The sequence below is a fragment of the Meleagris gallopavo genome, chromosome 25 (assembly GCF_000146605.3).
Source record: "Meleagris gallopavo isolate NT-WF06-2002-E0010 breed Aviagen turkey brand Nicholas breeding stock chromosome 25, Turkey_5.1, whole genome shotgun sequence".
Classification (NCBI taxonomy): Eukaryota; Metazoa; Chordata; class Aves; order Galliformes; family Phasianidae; genus Meleagris; species Meleagris gallopavo.
Window position 1 is genome coordinate 3,104,581 of NC_015035.2, and position 21,698 is coordinate 3,126,278.

The window sequence follows — 21,698 nt, forward strand, 5'->3', positions numbered from 1 at the left end:
GCCCCGCTGCCCCTGGGGCCGTAGGGCCGCGGCCCCGCGCCCTGCCCGACGATGACCCAGCCGTGGCCGGCGTTCCGCGGCGTGCTCTGGGAATACTGCGCGGCTCTCCTGCTCGGAGGCTTCTGGGGACACTGCTCGCATGGGATGCCTCATGTCATCCGGATAGGTAAGCGAAGTGCGGTGGAGGGGGGTGCGGTGCGCTGCCCCGCCCGGGGATGGGATGTGGGGAGCGGGGCTGGAAACGGCGCGTCCCTGCAAGGTGCCGGGAGGGAGCCCGGAGCGGGGACAAGGGGCTGTGCGGGGCTGTGCCGTGTAATGGGGAGATGGACACGGTGCTGGATCGGAAGGGGGATGCTGAGAACGGTACGAGGAGCGTCGCGGTGCCCGGTGCGAGAAGGGATGCTGCGCCCCGGAGAGGGGGATGCTTTGCTTTGGAAAGCGGGGTGCCGTGCCCGCGGGATAAAGGGATGCTGTGCTTTCAAAAGGGGGGATGCTGTACCCCAAAGAAGGGGATGCCGTGCCCCAGAAAGAGGGAAGGCTCCGCTTCTGGAGAAGGGGATGTTGTGCTCCTGAAGGGGGGGAATGATGTGCCCCCGAGAGGAGGATGCTGTGCTTCAAGAGTGGGATGATGTGCACCAAGAAAAAAGGGATTCTGTGTCCCGGATAAGAGGATTTTGTGCACTGGAGAAGGGGACGCTGAGCCCCGGAGAAGGGGATGCTGTGCCCCAGAGAGGGGGATGTTGTGCCGGTGCAAGGCGGGTGCTGTGTGGCTGTGAGCAGAGGTGGGAGACTGCTGCAGGAGGAGCGTTGTTCGGAGGAGCTTTAAGCCCGGCCAGGAGCAGCCCTCGGCTCAGGCCGGGCACGGGGTGCTGCCGTGGGGCTGCGTAGGGCAGGCAGTGCTGGGAGCCGTGCTGAGCCCGCAGCCTGCAAGGTGCTACGGCGCTGCGGGGGGCCGGGTGGTATTCATTAAATAGCTGAGGTTCTGGGGAAAATTAATTTTTAATGATGTTACATAAAGTAATTGCACAGATAACAGCTTGGGAAAGAGGCTATGATCTTTCTTTCTCTAATTAAACTAGATGCAGAAATGTGCCTTGTAAAGAAAGTCTCTGATTCCCTGCTACATCCCATGCACTTCGCCATCAGTTCACAGCCACAGGGATTTGCTGTGTGCCCATAACAGCAGTCAGGACAGGGTTACTGCCTGCATGGGGACCAGAATCCAAGCTGGAGTAACCAGTGAAAACCAAATATGTTTGTGGATATTTTTTAGTGTTTAAAAAAAATAAAAAAAAAATAAAAAAAAAAGGAACTTGTTTATGCTGATGTGAATGCACAGCAGCCGTGGGAAAGCCAGAAAAAGAAAAAATGCCGGTCCTGAAGGGCGGCTGCGTTCTGAAATATTGCCACCTCCAGAAGGGCTGCATGGCCCTGGCACGGACTGCAGCTCGAGTCCTGCAGGGCACTCACTGCTCTCCTGTGCTGCTGTGACCCACACAGGTGTGTCCTGTGTGTGCTGCAGCACCCCGAGTTGTGACGGGAAAGGCGGATGGGAGATACCCCGAGAGCATCAGTGCTGCTCACAGGGGTGTTTGGAGCCGGAAGCATCCCTGGGGCAGTGCTCAGCTCTGCCAGATTTTCTAGGCAGGGCTCAAAGCAATCGTACAAAGGGATGCGGGAGATTCCAGTAGGGAAACTGTGCTGGCCCTTCCCAAAATGCTGTGGTTGGGCTGTGGCTCTGCTCCTCCTCACCGCAGGCACCGAGCAGAGCAATGCCAGCACCTAGGCTGCCCCAGGAGCAGCACTGTGCAGGGCTCTGTGCAGCCCCATACAGACCCATGCAGCCCCATGCAGCCCCATGCAGCCCCATGCAGCCCCATGCAGCCCCATGCAGCCCCACTGCCAGCCACAACCAACAGCTCAGCCCCTCGCTCAGCCCTCCCTCCACCACTAAAACAGGAACAGAAGGGTCAGAAAGGAGCTGTAATGGGGCTGCAGGAAGATCTGCATTTACCTGTGCTCTCAGCTAGAACTGGAATAATTCTGGCCTCTTTCACTGGGAAACTGCGGCTTCTCCCCCCCTGCATTCATTTGTGCAAAGCTTCTCTGGCTTTCAAGTAATTATTTTAATTATTAGGCGATGCCAAGAACTGGAGAACGCTTACATAAGTATTGTTTTAAAGCTGAAAATTAAAGCGGAGAAAACAGGTAACTTTCCAAAGCTTCCTTGTTTTCCCATGAAGCTGACAATTAAAATAAATACAGTGGGGCTTTGGTTCTTTTCTAGGAGATATCCAGGAAAGGAAAGGAAGAGCTAAAAGCGCTCCTTCTCTCACATGTAAAATATAAATATTTAATCTACACATCTAACCATAATCTACACAAATACGCGTACAAAGAAAGCCTATCGCTGGGTTTTGTTGTTAATAGGTAGGAGTTGGGATCTGAAGCTTCCCCAGCAGCTGTTTAATTATTATGCAGTGATAAATATTTGAAAACGCCGCATCAGAAAACAGCCCAGCCATGTGCTCGGGGTGCTGCTGTGGCACTGGGCTGTCCCAGTGCAGGGATGGATGGCCGGAGCTGGGAGTGCAGTGCTTCCATTGGAGGTGGCAGGGCTGGGCTGGTGCTGGCTCACAGCCCAGGGGTCGGCGTGGGGCAGCAGAATCCCATCCCTGAAGCATTGATGGGATCCACTTGGGATGACTGTGCCAAAGGATGACCCATTAGCAAGACGTAGTGGCTGAGATTAATAGGAGACGGTGCAAGCTGCAGCACAGGAGCACTCGGCACGGCCCTGCTGCTCGCGTTGCTGGTGGCTGTTCCTACCTGCACCCAGCGCTGTGGGGCTGCACAGCAGCAGCACAGCCCTGCACGGGGATGGCAGCAGCTGCAGCCCTGCAATGGCAGAGCCACCCCCGCCCCACTCCCTGCCCTCCTCTGTGTGGATACATTCCATTTTTCTCTCTGGTTTCAGAAGCAACCACTCGCACCGTTGGCTCTTGGCTCTTCTCCTGGTTTTGTGTTTTCTTATATGTATATTTTTTTCCTTGGTATGAGAGCCCTGTGGTGCAGCAGCAGCAGTGCCCATAGGATGGGTGGGGATGGTGATGCTTTGGGGACATGGGCTCCGTTCCTCAGAGCTGTGTGCACCCAGGGAAGGGCTGCGCACCGACTGCATGCTGTGCAGAGCAGACAACCCAACGGGATCGGAATCAGTGCAGGAAAAAAAAAGAAAAAGAAAAAGCATTGATTATTTTATATAAATACACAGAAAACAAATTCCGTGGATAATTACCCTCCTCTGTGTGATTGGCTTTTTGGAGGCTCATTACGCCCGCCTGGAATTTAATTCTGCAATCACCTTCCCACACACTGCAGACAAAATTGCCATCAGAAATAAGGCAGCACTGGGGAGAACTGGGACCTGGAGGGCACAGAGCTCCCGGGCTCAGGGCTGCACAGGGACCCCCCTAGGCTGTGTTCCTTTGGGGCTCTGCTGCTGCATGCTCCCTGCTGCCACTAAAAGGCTTTGTGATCACCTTCGTGGAGGTTTCTCCTGCAATCTCACCTGCATTTGCATGGCTGTGCACCCACTGCTTGTGCACTGAGTGGCACAGGGAGGTGTTGTGGGTCAGGAGATGCTCCGTGCGTCAGGCAGCGCATCCCGGTGCTGTAAAACTGTTTGGTGGTAAATTAATTCTGAATACATTTGAATAACAATGTTACCTCTTTATGGCGGAATAGCCTAATTGTTTGATCTCAGCATCCTCATGGGAGCACGGTGCGGGAAATTAAGATCAAACCACACACACAAAAAAATAAATAAATAAAAGGAAAGGCAGAATAAGTAATCGACCCCAATCCGTCGTGGGGAAGGGGTGTCCTGGGATGAGCGGAGCTGCACAGTGCCCAAAGCTGTGAGTGGGACCTCAGTGGGGCAATGCACGGGTCTGTGTGCACAGAGGGCTCTGTGTGCATGGAGGGCTCTGTGTGCGTGGAAGGGTTTCCCTGCATCGTTGCAGCCCCCACCCCCAGCTCTGTGCCATAGAGCTGCACTCTCGCCGCGCGTTGCAGCCAGAATTCTGCTCTACCACCAGCGGGGGCAAATCTGCCTCTACTACCTTCTGGATGCTTTTCTTGGCGAGAGCAAATGGAGGCTGATGTTAGGAAAAGATTTTCCTAGAGTTTTCAAGATGCAGTCCTGCACAGAACGACACCAAAAGCAAAAACTGCACGCCCTGTGGTGCTGCTGGGATGCAGCAGTGCTCCTGCCCAGCCCCGCAGCAGTAGAGGGCACTGGTTCCTCGCCATCTCCCACTGCTGGGGGTGAAGCAGCAGCTCCAGTCACCTCCTCCCCCCAGTGCTGTTGCAGCCCCGCATGGGACAGTGCTGCCCGAGGAGCTGCCACCGGAGTGCTTTGTGGGGACAAAGCTCCAACCAAACCCGGCGCTGCGCATCTGTCTGCAGCACGCCTCCTAAAGCCTCCTAATCCACATAGAGCATTTCTGCGCCGGTTTTGCTGCGCAATCTTTATTCCCTCTTTTTGGCTAGAGGATTAATGTGATGCCGTTTAGACTGCTTTCCTCTCCCTTTGCGTGTTCTGAAGGTTCTGAGGAAGGCAGAGCACACAGAGAGCACCTGAGCTCCACAGAGGTGAAGGCTGCAGAGGGTGGGCGAAGGCAGGGGCTGCAGTGAGGGCTGTGCAGGTGCTGCTGTTGGCGGTGGGACAACGTGCCACTGAGTACTGCAGCTTCCATGTCCTTAAAAAGGGGTTGGTGAGGCAGGACTGCCTCATTTCAGTTGGATGAAGCGTGATGGGGCTGCGCAGCACTACTAATGTTCACTACCAATAAAAACAGACAACGTGCTTGCTTTTAGCACTCATAATAAAGCCCCAAATAGGCTCAGGTCGTTACCAAGAAGCAACAGCTCGCAGCACAAGGCTCTGCTCTCAAGGAGCAGCCCTACCCCACAGGAAGGAGCTTCCCCTCGTGCACTGCATCTGCAGTGAGCACTGAGCACCACACAGCCACGGATGAGACCATTCTGCTGTGGCTGGGAGAGGAGATAACCAGCAGCACCCTGCTCTGATGCAGACATCGCTTCCCAGAGCCGTGCAAGACGCAATCCACAGCGCCGCTCTGAATTTCACCAAACAACTCGGGAGTCAGAAAAGCATCCCCGTTTAGGAAGTCTTTAAGCATACACATAGACCAGCCAGCACCGAGGGAACAAAACAAAGCCTTAAAATTCCAGAAGTGTGCAGATGAATTCTTGAATTTGCACTTTGCTCATTGCTGGGAAGTGGGCACCAGGGAGCCCAGTACGAGGTGTGCAACACCGGTATGGAGAGCATTACAAAGGAGTGTGAGGCTGATGGATTGAAATGAGCCTTTCATTCTTCACATCTGCAAACAGCAGCTTTGGGAGCATTTGCTGGTGCCACTGCAGCACTTCAGACCATCACAGTGCTTCGGATGTCCAATAGGAAATGGGAAAAGGCCGCTGGGTGCCTTACAGGGGCCACTGGACGCTCATTAGCTGGTAATGACATCTGATTGTGAAGGAAGGCTTCGAGGTGAGCAGGGCAAGGCGCTGAGCCCCCCAGGTGTGTGGAGACATCTGCATTCCTAAACCAACAGCACCAGTACTGCAAAACCCAAATTTCATTAAAGATGGCCACGGACGGTGAGAAACCAGCGAGAGCTGTGGGCGGCTTTACTTTAATGAATAGATGGCTGTCATCTCCTCCTTATCTCCCAGGATGAAACAGTAAATAAAATCTGGTATAACCCACAAATTTAGCTGAGTTATGACTGTCTATTGGGATTGAAGTGTTAGACTGGGTGGTTGGTTTTGCAGTGAATGCAAAGCACTCAGATGTCAGTGATTCTAACAGCAGCGATCCCGAATCCCATCCCTGCAGGTGGGTGAACACAGCTCAGGGAACCCCAGCACAGCACAGGTTTGCTATGGATGAAGCAGTGGGCGCTGAGCAGAGGATCCAGAGATGGGGTGGGCAGAGCTGCAGCACGGGGAGCTGCACCCAGTGCCTGGATTGCATTCTTACATCGTATCATGGAATGGCTTGAGTTGGAAGAGACCTCAAAGATCGTTTCATTCCAACCCCATGACAGCGTAACAGGGGTGCTCTGCTCCATGCTGTGGGCTCCATGCTCCCTGCAGTCCCTCCCAGCTCAGGGTTCTCTGACCCTGTGACCCTGGGTTCCTCCTGGGGGTACCCCATCACCCCAGGATCCCCCCCAGCTCCCCGCTCAGCTTTCCATTCACCTGCACGAGACAGATCTATAATGTTTTCTCTTTCTTTCCTAACACTTCATTCCTAGCACAGCTGGTGATTTATGGAATAATCCATTTAATACATTGCAGAGATCCATCAGTGGCGGATAATCAATCCAGCTCATGATTTTAAGTGTGCAAGAGTGTATGATGTGGACTTGTGTATATATTTTCACCCCGAATCGCACCGTATCGTTGTCAGACCAAATAAAGTCTGCCTTGCCATCTTCCTTTCCCAGTGACTTTTGTTTATGGCGTGTAAAAGAAAATCACAGCGTTATATTACACCTTGTAAGTTTTACGGTGCTTGAGAGGTTTATGCAGTATGAATGTAAAGGGCAATGCAATAATGCAAAGGGCAGTGAGACATTTTTAAGCGCAGAAGGATACACAAGGAGCTGCAGAGATAAATCTGGGTGGATAATCATCCCAAAGTGTCTCTCCTATTTATGAGATAAAAAGACATTCGCTGCAAATCATGCTCCGGGTCACTCCTGCCCCACTCTCTGGCTCTGCTTTGCATTACGGGCAGCTCAATTGTTCCTAATGGTGTTCCTGCCCTGGCTCACATCCCAGCTGTGCTGTGCCCGTGCCGCCTCGCCCTGAAGGATGCTGCAGCTCCCAGTGCTGACGGGGCACGTCGGGCTTGCCCAGCTCAAGGACTTGCTTACAAGGACCGCTTTGTTGCCCTCTGTGAATCAGAAAGGGTTCATCCAGAGAATGAACCGTGGGAAGAAGCAGAAGGAATCCCAATTAGCCAGAATGCTGCTCACAGATACGAGGGGTGAGCTGGGTGCTGGCTGCTGGGAGCCTGCTATGAGCTGGGCTGGGTGCAGAGCTGCACACAGGAGCAGCTCCAGGCATTCAAGCAGTGATCTGTGCTGGGACAAACCCCGCGGCACAGCACTGCTGTTAGGATTTTTAAATAGTGAATAGTGAAACTTGCTCAGATTTGAGTACTCAGAATGCAGCATTCATAACTGTAAGCAGAGCTGAAGACAAAATGCCATCAAAACCTCATTCGCTTTGTGAGCTCAGGAGGACAGAAGTGCTGTGACCCCTCTGGGTCTGATCCACCTCCATGTGCAGTGCTGCTACGGCTCTGAGCTGGAACAGGGACCCGTAAAAAGGAACTTCTTCATTTAAATTTCTGGTCTATAAATTCTTTAAGACTCGCTCTTCATTTATGGGGAAAGAAAACCATTTTCTTCCCCATTTTACGCACTTTCCTTCTTAGGAATTTTTATTTCTGCAAGATCAGTTTTTGTCGCCTTTACTTTGAAGAAATTCGAAGTGAGTCTTTGGGCACTCAGCTGCGGGGTTTGGCTCATCGTGTTTGAATGGAAATGGGCTCTTAAATTTCTTTTCCTATTCACCTGCATCGCAGGGAAAGGGCTGCCCACAAAGCGTGCTGCATCATCTTGGATGGAGCTGCCATCATTTCACATTCACACAGAGCCCACCTTTGCACAGCAACATCTTCAATTAGGGCAGAAGTTATAAATAAAAATATCAGATAGAAACAATCCTCTGCCCTTCTACCTGCAGCCCTGGTGACGTGTTTTAACAGACAGGAGTGGTTTTGCACATACACCCATCTGCTGTAAACTCATCAGTAACAACAGTTATCTTCCACTGACTTCATTTCTTCATACATTAACACAGCAGCAGTGATTTGAGGAAAATCAGGAAATATTTCCCCTTCTGCAGCACGACTTTATATCTCAAGTGTGGCCGTTTGAGTTGTTGGATCCATCTCTTCCAATTAGGAGGAGAGCAATGGCACGCTAAAATCTGCAAACCAACCTGATTTGTATGCCATTATCTTTACATTATGAACCTGCATTTAATTTTCACACTTTTTGGAGGTAATTCTGACCTGATTAAACCTCCATCCCCTTTCTTTCTCTCCCTGGTCCTGCCTGGATCCAACACCCCCTGCCCACCCCCAGCATCCATTCATGCAAAGCTCCCAGCACTGGTTGGGACCCCACACTGCTGCATGCCCTTAGCCCTGCTGTTGGGATTTCTGCTTACGCCAATGCTGAGAAACAAAGTGCTCAGTCTGTGGCTTTATTTCCTACAGACCCAGACCCTATGGGTGACACAGCACAGCCCAGCTCTGAGTTTTTGGGGAGATGATTCCCCAATGCACACAAGCACATCGCCCAGCAGCGGGTCTAGGCTGCATCACAGAAGTCACTCAGTGTGCTCACACGTCGATTTGTGCCTTGTGAGTTCGTGGGAAAACCGATTTTGCTATGAAATATGGAAGTTTATGCCAACAGGACCATAATTCGTAAATTGTTCTGACAGCTGCAGTTTGAGAGAAAGCACAGAGAAACTGGAGCAATAAACCTTGCCATTGAGGGAGTGGACCTGGGAGTCTTGCAAAGAATTCTTATCCCAGGATTATTTATGATCACTGCAAAACAAAATGCATTTTTGCATTTTACTGCTGGAAAATTACTTGTAAACCCAGTAGGGAACGAAGGATTTTTCCTGTGTGAGTGTGATACTTCAGTCTGATTTTCGTATATACATTTCTGTGACCAGTTTAGCCATCGCTTTTGATTTATGGCAACGGTAATTATTTCTAAATAGTCGGGATGTTCTGGGGTTAACCACTGATTTCAGTCGGCAGAACGGAGGCTCTGACAGTGATGGATTTCAGAGGGGATTGGCTGGCGGTGTGCTGCCGTTTTTCCTCTGGATTGCTTTAATGGTGCTAACAGCCTCTAATGGGGAGCACGGATTATTTATGTTCTTCAGTAGGTCCTCATTAATTTCACAGTGTACTTGGTTGGAGATTCCCAATTTCTTGGTTTCTTAATTAGCTCTTCAGGTTCGACAATGCAGAGCAGTGGAAACAAATTCTGGAAGTACAATGCATTCCGTGTCCCACTCAGAAGTAAGATGTTGCAAAGACTCCTTGTGCTCTGAGCACCTCATCTGCTCAGAGCAACAACTCCGAGAGCAGGGATGGATGCAGGATCAGCAACATGCATGTGGCACCTCCCAGACTGACCCTCCTGGCACAGATGGGCACCCATCCATTGGGGAATACAAAGCCATGAGGATTCCCTCACCCTGTGTTTGAACCTTAGGGGTCCAAGCTGACTGACTCCAAGCAGAAGGGCAGGAGGATGGGTGGTGGCAGCTCTGGGGCCAATCCTGTCTCCAAAGTGTGCTCCCAGCACCACGCATGCACCCAGCAGGGCAGCACCCAACCACTGCTTCACGGGGGAACTCCTCACAGCAGCACCACAGTGCAGAAAGCTTTATGAGGCTCAAGATCAATCTTAGCAGGAAGGTGAAGCCAATCCTGAATTACTCATCGCCATGGATACTGGGCTGGCTACACCTGCTGGTTCTGGTGTGCTGCTCCAAAGCCTTCCGGTGGAGGCAAGGGATCCAAGCAGCCCCATTGCATCTCCTTCCCTTCTGCTGTGCCCCGGATATGAGCATTCATCAGACATTACAGTGTCAGCCACATGACTAACTGCATTTGGGATTGTAACACAATTTGGTAGAGCCGCGTTTCCTTTGCAGACTTTCAAAGCCTTATTTTTAGAGATGTATTTTTTGATCTTTTACTGGCTCCCGTTCTGCCCCGTATCAGGCTCCCCACCTGGCTTTGAACAAATGACTTTGCTCTTCCGTGCTTCAATTCTGTACTTGTCAAACAGGGCTAAGCCCACCCCATGCTGCTCTGGGCTGCGGTAATGGGGAGGGCTTTAAAGTGTGGGCATGGGAATGGAAAGAGCTGGGAGAGACAGTGATGGTGGTCTGAGGCAGAGCAAAGAGGCGGTGCAGGCACAGCCCTGCTGTACAGCACAGACTGCAGCCTGGGACTCTCATTTTATTTGTTTGGGGGGAAAAAGCACGTATCCTAAATATGCTCAACTGCTTATTTATTTTTAAAGTCATTTATTGAAATGTAACAACTGTTTACTCAACATGGGACTGGAAAGCCTGAAAACATACTCTTAATAATCCCTTGGTATTTAACTGATGTACAATAGTCTGTGCTATTACGTCCCAATTATACAGCCCAATATTACAGCCTACTTGAGACGTGTAATTAGCAAGAAGGCTCCCAGTGCCTGGCTCCTGCTTGGGTCCATGCAGTGCTCTGCCCTGGTCATGGGCACAGGGAGAGCCCTGGGGATGGCTGCTCCCATCAAAGGACTGCTCTGCCTCTCAGAAATAGGAAAATCCCAAGCCCTGTAATGTCTGAAAGAGGTAGTGATAACAGCTTTGTGTGTCACAAAGTGACATTAATTCCTAGAAGTGACTTTTTTGGTTTGTTTTAATTATCATCTGGAGAGTCAAAATTAAGCTGTCTGGTGGTGTTCAAGACCAGGTTGGATGTGGCACTGGGCAGCCTGCAGATTGGTGGTCCTGCCTGTGGCAGGGGGTTGGAGTTTGGTGATCCTTGGGGTCTCTCTCCAAAATATTCTATGATTCTATGAAATCTGGGGACTGCTTCAAGGATGGGGTGTATTTGTCTATTCCAGTGCTTAAATACAGATCTTAATTGTGGGGCTGATGACTCTGCAGGTTCCCAAATTGTGTCCATCTCACCTGGAGGTGGAGATCAGTGCTCTAGGTATGGGGGAAGGAGAAGTTCCAAATTGAAAGGGGAACTGCAACAGCCACTCCTTTGCTGTTCCAACCCCTCTAAAATAATGTTTGGACTTCATGTATTGCTAATTACATACACTGCTGTTCTGTGCTACTTAATGCCAGCCAGTGATGGATGGTCTATAATCTTATATAAGAGAGAGCACATTTGTTTTCTAAGGGTAACTGCACACAATCTGTTATTGTGTAACGCTGAATACTTTGCGGGTTGGTGCCTTTCAGCACTGAGCATACAGCCAGGCCTCCCTGACAATAACCCCCATTAATCAGAGCCTCCCTGGGCTGCAGCACTGAGGACCACGATGTCTTCTTTGCATGTCTAAGCCGGCCGGGATCGCGTTCCGAAAAACCTCCCACCGTTTTTCCCTGCTTTTATTTTGCTTTATTTGCTTTAAATGGGAAAGAACCCTCCCGGTGCTGCTCTCATCATTTCAGTCGTGGCTTCAATTTGTCAGCGTTTCCACTGCTTTTAAATGAACAGCTTGAAGGGGTGGGGACAGCTGCAACTCGCTGTGAGAACTTCACTAAGAGAGGGTTTGACTTCTTTGGTTTGTGCAAGAGCTGCTGAGAGCCCAAAGCTTGAATCAATGCAGCCCCTTGTCCAGATCCTGAGATGGATTTGGGGGAGAGGTGTTCTGAAGGCACTGAGGAGATGGAGAAGTGTAGGTGAAGGTCACACTGCATAGAGGTTGGATTCCTGCATGAACGTAACTTCTGCTGCTTCAGCTCGAGGATCCATTGCTGCACTTTGATACAGCTCAAACTCACAGCTGCTCTAAGCAGGTGGAAATAAGGCGAGCCCATCTCCCTAGGAGAGATGGAGGCTGAGGCCAGGTGAGGGTCTTCCTCTGCTCATGGGTAGCAGCTATAGGATGAGAGGTGATGGCCTCAGCTTGCTCCAGTGAGGGCCAGGTTGGCTATTTCAGAAGGAATTTCTTCTCAGGAGAGCAGTGATGCTCTGACACAGGCTGTGGGTGGCAGTGACCTCGTGCCAGCATCATTTCAGCTCTGGCTGCTCAACACTGCTTGGGAGGAGCAGCGCTTTCCTTCCCTGTGCCCACATGGCTCTCCCAGGTTTCACCACTGAAAGTTTTTGGGTGTCCTCTTCTTTTTTTTTTTAAGCACGGTACGTTTCAAATGCTTCATTGTCAAACTGCTTAAAAGCCCTTATTTATAAAATGTGTGCGTCTCTTTCAGCTTAACTGAAAAGGCATTAAAATAACTGCAGCTGTGGAAAGAATAATTACAGCGAGTTTTGTCAAGGACTCTCTTGTCTGATGTTGCCATCTGTGACATGGTGAATGCAAAGATCATTTTAAACATAGGCAGTTAATGTAGAGAATAATTTGGGAGCTTTCGATATTTATGGTAAATTATTTAACTTTACAGTTTGGTTTTATGGCCTCATTGTTCCTTGTAGGATGGATCTCTGCTCTCTGTGCGGTTCTGCACTTTGATTTTCACTTTGTGATGGAAAAGTAAACTGCTGCAGAAGTAACACTTTGCACATTGCAGAAGGGGACGTGGCACTAATCAGATTATTTTCATGCTCTCCACCACCATCCTTGATGCTTTTGAAAGAATCTTTAGAGAGGGATGTTGTATTGACCACAGGTGTTAATAGGCAGTCCTTCAAGCATGGGCAGCGCCGGGGCTTTGTCAACACTGTGATTTCACATCCATTTTCTCCCATTTCTTAGCATTTTGTTTTTAAGGCTCCCACTATGAGGATATTGTTGCATTATGTCCTTCACCAACCCCCTAAGTGCCAAATTAAGAGCAGTGAATAACTGAATGCCAGAAAGAAGAGGGAAACTCGGCTTCCCCAGAGCTCTTGGCTTCCCCAGAGCCGCCTCCTGTTGGGTGAACATCACAGCAGAACTCAGACCGTGGTTCTGACAGCTGAAATTGCATCCATCCCCCTTTGGAACATGCACAATATCAACGGGAAGGAAGGAGGACCTCCCTCTTGCTCTGACAGCCCCTTCCTGGCTGCTGCCCATGGCTGTGCCCGCTCCAGCTGCTCAACATCTGGCCGTGCCCATGAGCTGCAGTGCATCCCCACCGCCAGCAGGCAGTCTGAGGGCACAAGAAGCAATGTGTGGAGAGTGATATTGGCACAGCCCTGCAAGTTTGGCACTGCTGGGTGATTGAGCACCAAAACGTACTCACAGTATTTCCCTTGCTTGGCATCCCCCCGTGCACACAGGACATCACCCTTTGCCAGGTGGGAGCCTCCCTGGGTACATCCACGCTGCAGATAGCAGTTCTTTGGTGGACACACAAGGAAGCCAGGAGCCAGCAGTTGTTTCTCAGCTCTAAGGGCTCTTCTCTGCACCCTCCCACATTTTTTATATACAGAAGAAAGTCGTGGAGCACTTGCTCTGCACTGGATGGAGGTGGGCAGTGCAGGAGTGGGGTGAGTGGGGCCGGGTGGTGCCAATGGGGTGGAAACATCCCCAGCTCCACACTGACGTCGGTTCCCATCTCATAGAGCAAAGACACCATCAGCTGTTGGTAACACAATGCTGCTTAAAGATGTGTCGTATGGGGAAAGCCCTCCTCTGAAGACCTCAGAAGCCTGTGCCAGCAGCATGTGCTCCTTTTGTCCATACGTTCCCTTTCTGTGCACATAAAGGCACAGATGGCCGAGCCCTGCAGGCGGGCGTGCAGCTGGGAGGACACGTGTGTGTGTGCATGCGAATGCACACTTGTCTGAGGGAGTGGGGGCACACACAGCTCTGTGATGTTGGTACCTCTGAAGGAAGAAGTGACACAATTCCAGGCTTTGCCATTGACACAGGCATTGACTTTTCTCGGTACAACTACAGCATCAAGGTGTGTACAGAGGTACTTGTGCACAGGGCAGCCCGAACACATCTGACACTGCAAAGCTCACCCAACAAGACCTTGGTGATGTGGTCTTCCTTGGGTCCAAAGACCAGACAGTAAGAGCAACTCTGTGTTCTCCCATTCCCATCACTAGCTCTGCCTTTGGGTCTGCCAACAGACACCCTGATCTGCAATACTTCCACATTCTCTGAATGCAACCCTGTAGCTGAAAACAAGAGGAAATGAGGCAAGCCATTGGGATCAGGCAGCTCTGGGATAGGCACTGAAGTGCCAAGGGGCCAAAGTGCCCTGCATGATGTCTGTCCAAACGCAATGGATGGAAATGGGAGATGGGCCCAGGGGCTGCATGCACTCAGTGCCAGCTGTCCTTGCACTCTTTGGCTTCTTTTCCCCGAGCCACCATCCTCATTAACTCAAATTAATGTTCGTACTGCCAGATCTATTGGGACATGCCTCCCAGACTCACAGACATTTCTGTTATGGTCAGGATTAATCACAAGGGATAATTAGAGTATTAAATGAAATAATTAGTACATTATGACTCTAATAATCAAATTCATGGATATTAGCTCCTGAGAGAAGGCAAATATGGGAACTGCACAAGTTCTGATGGATGCCTCCAGATGCACTTATTTCTCTTTGCATTTTCAATTCCAACACTCCCAAACATTGGCCACGCTGCACGAATTTCACCGTGGGGCTGGAGGGGCTGCAAGAAGCATTGATGGAGAAGCAATGCTTCGTAGCACCAATGCATGTGGGCTCCTGCCTACGTTCTGTGTATGCCAAGGAAGAAATGAACACACAGAAGTATTATGCAATCACAAATATGGAAAACCATGCATTCTGTCAACCCACACAGCAGCGCATGCAGCGCTGCAATTGCTGCTGCAGCTGTCAGCATCTCAGACACAGGAATGCAGAGCTCCCAGTACGCGCTGTGCCTTAAAATGCAACAAAGTTTACAGCACAGAATGAGCATTTTCATCACCTCAAGAAGTGTGAAGTGCTGGCAGTGGGCACGCAGAGCTCTGTGCCGCACACACTGAGCTGTTCCCGTACAGCCCCAGCTCTGCACTCCATCCCCTGCACAGAGAACACATCGCAGCACTTTGGGTCCTGAATTCCTTCACAATACGCAGCGATAAGAAAAATTCTGCGTCATTCCAACAAAGCAGTCAAAATCCAGTTGCAAATGCTGTGCTGTTTATTGATAGCTCCATAATACAGGCGAGGTAGGTTGCCAGACAGCTGCATTTCCTGGCATTTAAAAAGAATTCACTGTAATGTATTGTAATACATTAGCATAATAATTGGTAAGCATTCGCAGATGAATAGTTTACTGACTGATAGATTTTGTACAGAAACTGTGAAGGTTACGTGGAGGGTGAAAACATTTCACTGTGTCAATGAACATACTTAATTTTTCTGGAAGTGCTATTTAAATTGTGCAGCGCTGGGGCATTAGCATAACAAAGACATAATGCATGAGGCTGTGCTGTAATGGGGAACGTTGCCCTGCAGTCCCTTCATTGGGTGACCCATGAAGGAAGGGGTTGGAGCTGCTCGTACCGGTGCAGGGATGGATGCTCCCTGTGTGTGCTCGTTGGGAGGGTGGGAAGCTCACAGTGAGCATGTGGGATTTGGTGGACCAGAAGTGATGCAGATGAAGCTTTTCCATATGTTTTCTGTATTTATCATGGAATCGGAGATTTGGGTTGGAAGGGACCCTTAGAGGCTGCTTGGGGACCCATAGCCTGCAATGCACAGAGACACCCACAGCTCCATCAGTGCTCAGAGCCCCATCCCCTGACCTGGGGGGCACCAACCCCTCTCAGTGCCACCTGTGCCTCATTGCCCTCATGGTAAACAGCTTCTCCCTTACATCCAGTCCAAATCTCCAGTCTATATCCAGTCTATATCAAGCATGTCTGTGTTTTACCAGACTTCCATCACAGCTCATCACACAAAGTCACCTCCACCTGGCAAGGTTTGGCTTGCTGCTTTACATTTGCCCCCAGTGACACTCTGGATCTTCTGCATTGCTGAGCGCCAACAGACCTCAGTGTGTCCCTGATGTCACTGAGCCCTCACCCTTCTTGGTCTGAAGCAGAACACCATCTTTGCCATTATCTCAAAGGAAGCAGAGAAATGGATTGAAAGGGACAGAGCTGAATCTTCTGGGCAGAAAGCTTTTTTTGAAAGCATTTCGAGCCAGATTCTTGCTTGCCATTATGTATGTTAATTCCATTGTCGTTTGGAATAAATTGGGGAAAACAGATGTGAGGAGGAATGCGATGTTCCTGCAGATGAGGAGACAAAGCTTTCATCTCCGCTGTGACCAAATGGAGAAGATCAGAGGGACGTGGAGGCTTTGCTGGTGGAGGGATCCCCAGTCGCTGTTACCACATGGCTGACATTCATCTCTACATCAGGAATGTGTTTTAAAAATAAATCAAAGGAGCTTTTTGCCTGAGCGTCGAACCAAAAATACTTCCTTTCAGTGCAAATATGTGACCCGTGGTTTCGACCAGAAATGTACACATTTTACACTTTCCAAGCTTTCATCTGAACAGCAAACTCCAGGGTTCAGTGCATTTCTTCTAGGAGTGATGGAAGGATGAATCAAACCTCATTTGTGGAGCTCTTTAATCTTCAATGGCATCTGTGCTTTTGCTTTTCAGAAGGTTCCTATGCCAGAGTGGGGAGGTACAACCAGGTTTGTGCCTACCTTTAGAGCTGGTAAAACATCTTCCTATGGCTTTTTCAACCAGAGTAACATGATGTATGCAGGGTGGACGCTGCAGATTAAGAAAAGCTTCCCAAAGCTTCCCAAAGGTAAAAGCATTTCATTGCCAGAAGGGATGCTCCAGTTAAGAACGGAGCTCCTGAGGACTATGGGTAAAGAAATCCACTGACGGGGTGTCTGACAGACAGACAGATCCAAGCACAGCTCTTCCTGTTGCACCCTCACCAGAGGATGAGTCAACACAGCTCCAGCTCCTGTCATTTCAGCCCTTTTCAGCCCTTTGGGGTTAACCTCACACTTGCTGCTGCTGGCTGTACACAAATGTGGCCCGCCTGGCTCTCCTCATCTAATTGGTAACAAGGGAATTGAAATGCAATTTATGGTAACAGATTTCTTTCTGCTTTACAGTTGCAACGTGTTTCATTAACGCTTCCACAGCAATTTGCACTATTAGGGAGACATTTGCTTCCCGTGAGAAGAGAGAAAATTGAACAATACGGAGCTTAATTATGGGGTCAGTGTGACATGTTTGGGTCCTGCTGCCATGCTGAGGGCTCCTGGCAGGGAAAGCTGCATGGAAAGCTGCAGGAATTGCTGCAGGAATTGCATTGTTGCTTCCTTGCAGTGTCCCTGTGCTCTCCAGGAGCTGAGGAGCAGAGTGAGCCCAGGGCTCAGCAGGACCACCGTCACAGCCCTACTGTTTTCAGGAAGGTTTTGATAAAATAGATGTGTTTACCTTCACCAGAAGAATCACACAAACTCCTTACTCTGTTTTAAAAAGTGATAGTGATAAAACTGGCTGGTTTTAGGCAGGGGACCGGCTATAGATCCACCGACCAAGAAGATGCACTGATTCCTGAAAGGCTATCTTCAAAAGGAGGGCTTTGTCAGCACAGCACCTCTGCTCAGAGGTAGATCTCTCCTGAGCTGGAACAGCCCCATACAGAGCTTGGTACACCTTCCTAGCACCACATCTGTGGTGCCTCAGGACCCCTTTAGTGGTGGGCTCACAGTGTTAAGCTGAGAGTTGCACCTGATGATCCTAAGGGTCTTTTCCAGCCTAAATAACATTGTGGTTCTGCGATATACCGAAGTCTACTTCATCCTACAGCCTGTATGTTAAGAGCATCAAGAAGGGGCATCCCGTGGTGAGATGCTCTGTGAACCCAACATCATCAGTACTCCTAAAAACTGTTCTTTTCAAAGGCATGAAGTCAGCTCAGCACGAGGACTGCGGTACCCAGAGGGCTGGGGCTGATGGGAGAACCAGGGGAAGCCTCAAATCCACCCTGAGCAACCCCACAACAGCCACCAAAGCCAAAGGAAGAGCAGAAGGACCTGTGCAGAGCAGCTCTGCTAATGCAGCTCTGCTGCCCTCCTGCAGCCCAGGCTCCTGCAACTTGAAAGGGAACAGCACCACAAAACACCGAACATTCATTAATTTTTACTTCTGCTGCTTTAAAAGATATCTATTATTTATTTCTGCTCAGATATATTTGATAATTAGCACGAAAGAGAAATCGAGTAGCAGATGGGGACATTCCTGGGGAAAATTTCAGTGCTGAATATTTCATAAAGTACAAATGTAACTTTCAGCCCTGTGCTTTACATCGAGTGCAGTTTTGCAGACAATTGGCGAAGCTGCAAATTAAAAACAAAAAACAAAAAAAAAATTGCTATTTGCCTAACAAATAAAGTGTGCTTTATTAAAAACATCAGTTTTTAAGTAGTCCCGAGAACTACGTGGAGATTCGCTTTAATGCTTCAAGCCAGATGGTGGTGCCTTTCCTGATGGTCTCCATAGGAGCACCCGTGGCTTTGGAGCCCTGCAGCAGCCCTGTGCTAACCCAAAGCAGGGGCTGCAGCCACTTCTTTGGGGAAAAGCCCACAATTACAGCATCAGCTCGAGCCCGTGCTGAGCAGCATCCTCACAGCACCTCCAGAGCCTTCATAGCATTGCCCTGGGGATGCCCTGCAGCAGTGCAGTGCTGCCATAAAACAGTGCCCCAGCATTAGATGTTCCATGTGCGCAATGTGCCCCATCTAAACCCATCCTTGGTTATGAGGAGAGAGTATTTCATTGCAAAAGTGAAAAATACTAATGGGGGGCAGTGCTATCTCAGCTTGCTGCATAAGCAGCTACACCAAGCAGTGTGCCAGCATATCGTTTGGAACAGAGATTAATAATTCCTGCAGTGAGTGGCGGTACTGCCTGATTTATGGCAGGGATGGTATTATGGTCCCAGACTTTATTGTCCTCTAAATTATACTGCAGTCTATACAGGAGGCAGACAGGGATCTAAATCAAGGATTATTGCCTGTAAATTTGGAAACAAATAGTAGTTTTCCTCCCTCTAAATCACGGGGTTTGTAGCTTTTATAAGGTGAGCGTTACGACTGTTCTGTGACCATGGTGCTTGTTTCCTCCTGGCTTTTTCCACCCCAGAATCCTACTCCCATTCCTATTCCCATTCCTGCTCCCATTCCTGCTTCCAGCCCTGCTCTCGTTCCTTTTCCCATTCCTTTTCCCATTCCTGTATTCATTCCTGCTCTTTCTGCAGGGGCTGTGACTTTTCTGCTGTCTCTGTGCAGTCCACTTTGCAGCAGTAATTGAAAAGGAGATAAGAGGAGCTGTCGTTGCCAGCCCTGCTCACCCTGCTCTGCTTGCAGTGCATTCGCAGGTGCCTGCGCTCTGTTTGTGTGTTGTCAACTCATGCTTGAATGCCTGGACCCAGCTCCTTTATTCCTGCCCTGCCCTGTGTGCCACTTGGTGTGCTCTCAGCCTCCCCAATGGTTCTCCACTTTGATGGCACCACGCAGCAATGGCAGCTCAGAGCTGACAGTCCCTGTGGGTCTGCTTCCAGCCTGGTATTCTGTGATTCTCTAGAGCAGGAGGTACAGAGCAATACCTGTGGATTGCTGGTCAGGGTGGGGAGGAAGCAAGGGCAGGATCCTGCACCCACTGCTCCCAGCCTCATCTCTCCCCAGGAGGCTGCAGGCACCAACCTGCACTGTGTGCTGCCTTTCTAACCATGGCCATAGTGCTGCCTCACAGTGCTGTCCTCTACTCAGTGTAGTGCAACACAAAGGACTACGTGTGAACAGACACCAGAAATGGCACAATCACATACACACCTTATTGTTGAGCACAGTTTACAGGCAGCAAGGAACGACCTCATCTGGAACAGCATGCTAAATCCCAGCCCAACACCTCCTCTCTCATTCCTTAAGAGCACAGTGCCCTCACAGCACAGACAGCCACAACACTTCAGCACTCAGAGCTCCTCGCAGCCCTCCCAGCATCCATCGTTCCTCCTGCTCTTTGCCGTTCTGCTTTGTGCTGAAGTGGGGATCTGCACTCCAGGGATGCAAAAGAGGTGTAAAGTGCCACTTGGCAGAGGTACCTGCAGTGCCCTCACGTGAGGAATGGCACCGGGAAGAGCCCCAGCCCTGCAGCACTGCCCTGTGCCCCTGCAGACCCCCCCAGTGCTTTGCTCTGGCTCTGAGCACTGACCCAGATGCCATCCAGGCCCACACCAGGTGACAGAGCTGAGCTTTGAGCCCTGCTCCTCGAGTGGCTCATGCTTCTTCCTGGTGGCTTTTTTTTCCCCCTTTTGTGATTTATAAGAAGCAGTGAAAGTGCTCCAGCGGGGCACCAGCACCGACGTCACTGTTGTGAGAGCCACTTCCCTCTGGCTCCTATTTTTAACCAACCTCCCGGCGTCCCCACTGCCCACACGCTGCTGAGAGCTCTCCAAAGCTTAACAGCTTTGACATTTTCCTTTCTGTTTTCCTTCAAATCCATAACATCACCCGACTGAGCACTACAGCCTGTTTGCATCCTACTGCTTGCACGTACACATCCCCAGCCCTAAGGCATCAGTGGGCACCGAGGCGTCCTGCTTCCATGGATGGCTGCAGATGAGCCCAACCCCAGCCCACCTCCCCATATCCACTGACCACATCCCCAAGTGCCACATCCCTGCAGTTCTGAACACCTGCAGGGATGGTGACCCATCACTCCCAGGGCAGCTCATGCATCACAGCTCTTTTGGAGAAGAAATTGTTCCCAAATCTTGACTGAAGATCTCAAAGACATTCGGGAGGTTTATTCTTTGTGCTTCCCACCTCATGCACACCCACCCCTCTCGTGTCTGCTCAGCACAGTGTGCACAGAGCAGGGCTGGCATTACCATAACCATACTTAGTTCTTCCCCTCCTCTGGAGCCCAAAGCTCTGTGGGGTTCAAAGGCCCCCAGCAGCATGCTATCATCTCTGGGTAGAAGATTACAGCCAGTACCGAAAATTGCACAAAATGCCTTCCCAATGATGGAGATTGCAGGGAGCCTGGGAAAATTACCTTTTTCATTACGGCTTAAAAACACCGCAATCTCAGCCTGTGTGCCTGAGATTCCAGGAACTGCTGCGCTGCTCAGAACAGGGAGAGCAGGAAAATGGAGCCAGGTGTGCTGGGACCCCGTGACCGCTCCTCTTAAATCCCTGCGCCGTGGCTGCTGCTGAGCTTCTTGCAGCACACAGACAGCAGGGAGAGCTGCATGAGGAGCTGTGCATGGGGTTTGTGGGCTGCCCAGGCTCCGTTCTTGTCTGGGTAAGAGAAAAGCTGCCCAGAAGTGCTGGGGCAGGAGCACAGCAGCAGGTGGCAGAGCCAAAAGCAAGATGCCTTTTGCCCAAAATCTTTGGGAAAATGTAGAAGGCGAACGGTGTAAGAAATGTGGGGGTTCTGAGAATTTACTCGACTATGGAAATACATTTTCTTTGGCAAATCAGAGAAGGAAGACAGCTTTGGCCCGCAGCCCATCCTGCTTTATTGCTGAACCGAAGCCAATAATAAAATTAAAGAAACAGAGAAAAAAAAATACAGCACCAAAAGCATAAAGAAATGGAAAGAAAAAAAAATATATGGAAGCAGTAACAATAAAGATAAATCAGAAGTTTGGCAAACTAGAAAATGTATGTGAAATGCTAAATAGATCTCGGTAAAATGCTCATGGTCAGCAAGGCAGGTGGGAATAGCTGACATCCCACCACGAGCCAATCCATCAGTGGGACACCATGAGATGAACGCGGGGCAGCTGCTAACTCCAGAAGCAATATGCAGAATAGAACATATTTTCTTTACATGAAA

General features: G+C 50.0%; 1 protein-coding gene across 1 annotated transcript in view; it reads left to right on the forward strand.

The window, feature by feature from the left end:
* The first annotated feature begins 51 nt into the window (after window positions 1–51).
* The window catches only part of GRIK3 (glutamate ionotropic receptor kainate type subunit 3), a 69,252-nt gene continuing 47,605 nt past the window's right edge, over window positions 52–21,698 (forward strand). The window contains exon 1 of the mRNA XM_010723354.3: window positions 52–166. Coding sequence (XP_010721656.1) covers window positions 52–166 — 115 coding nt within the window. The remainder of the gene's footprint in view (window positions 167–21,698) is intronic.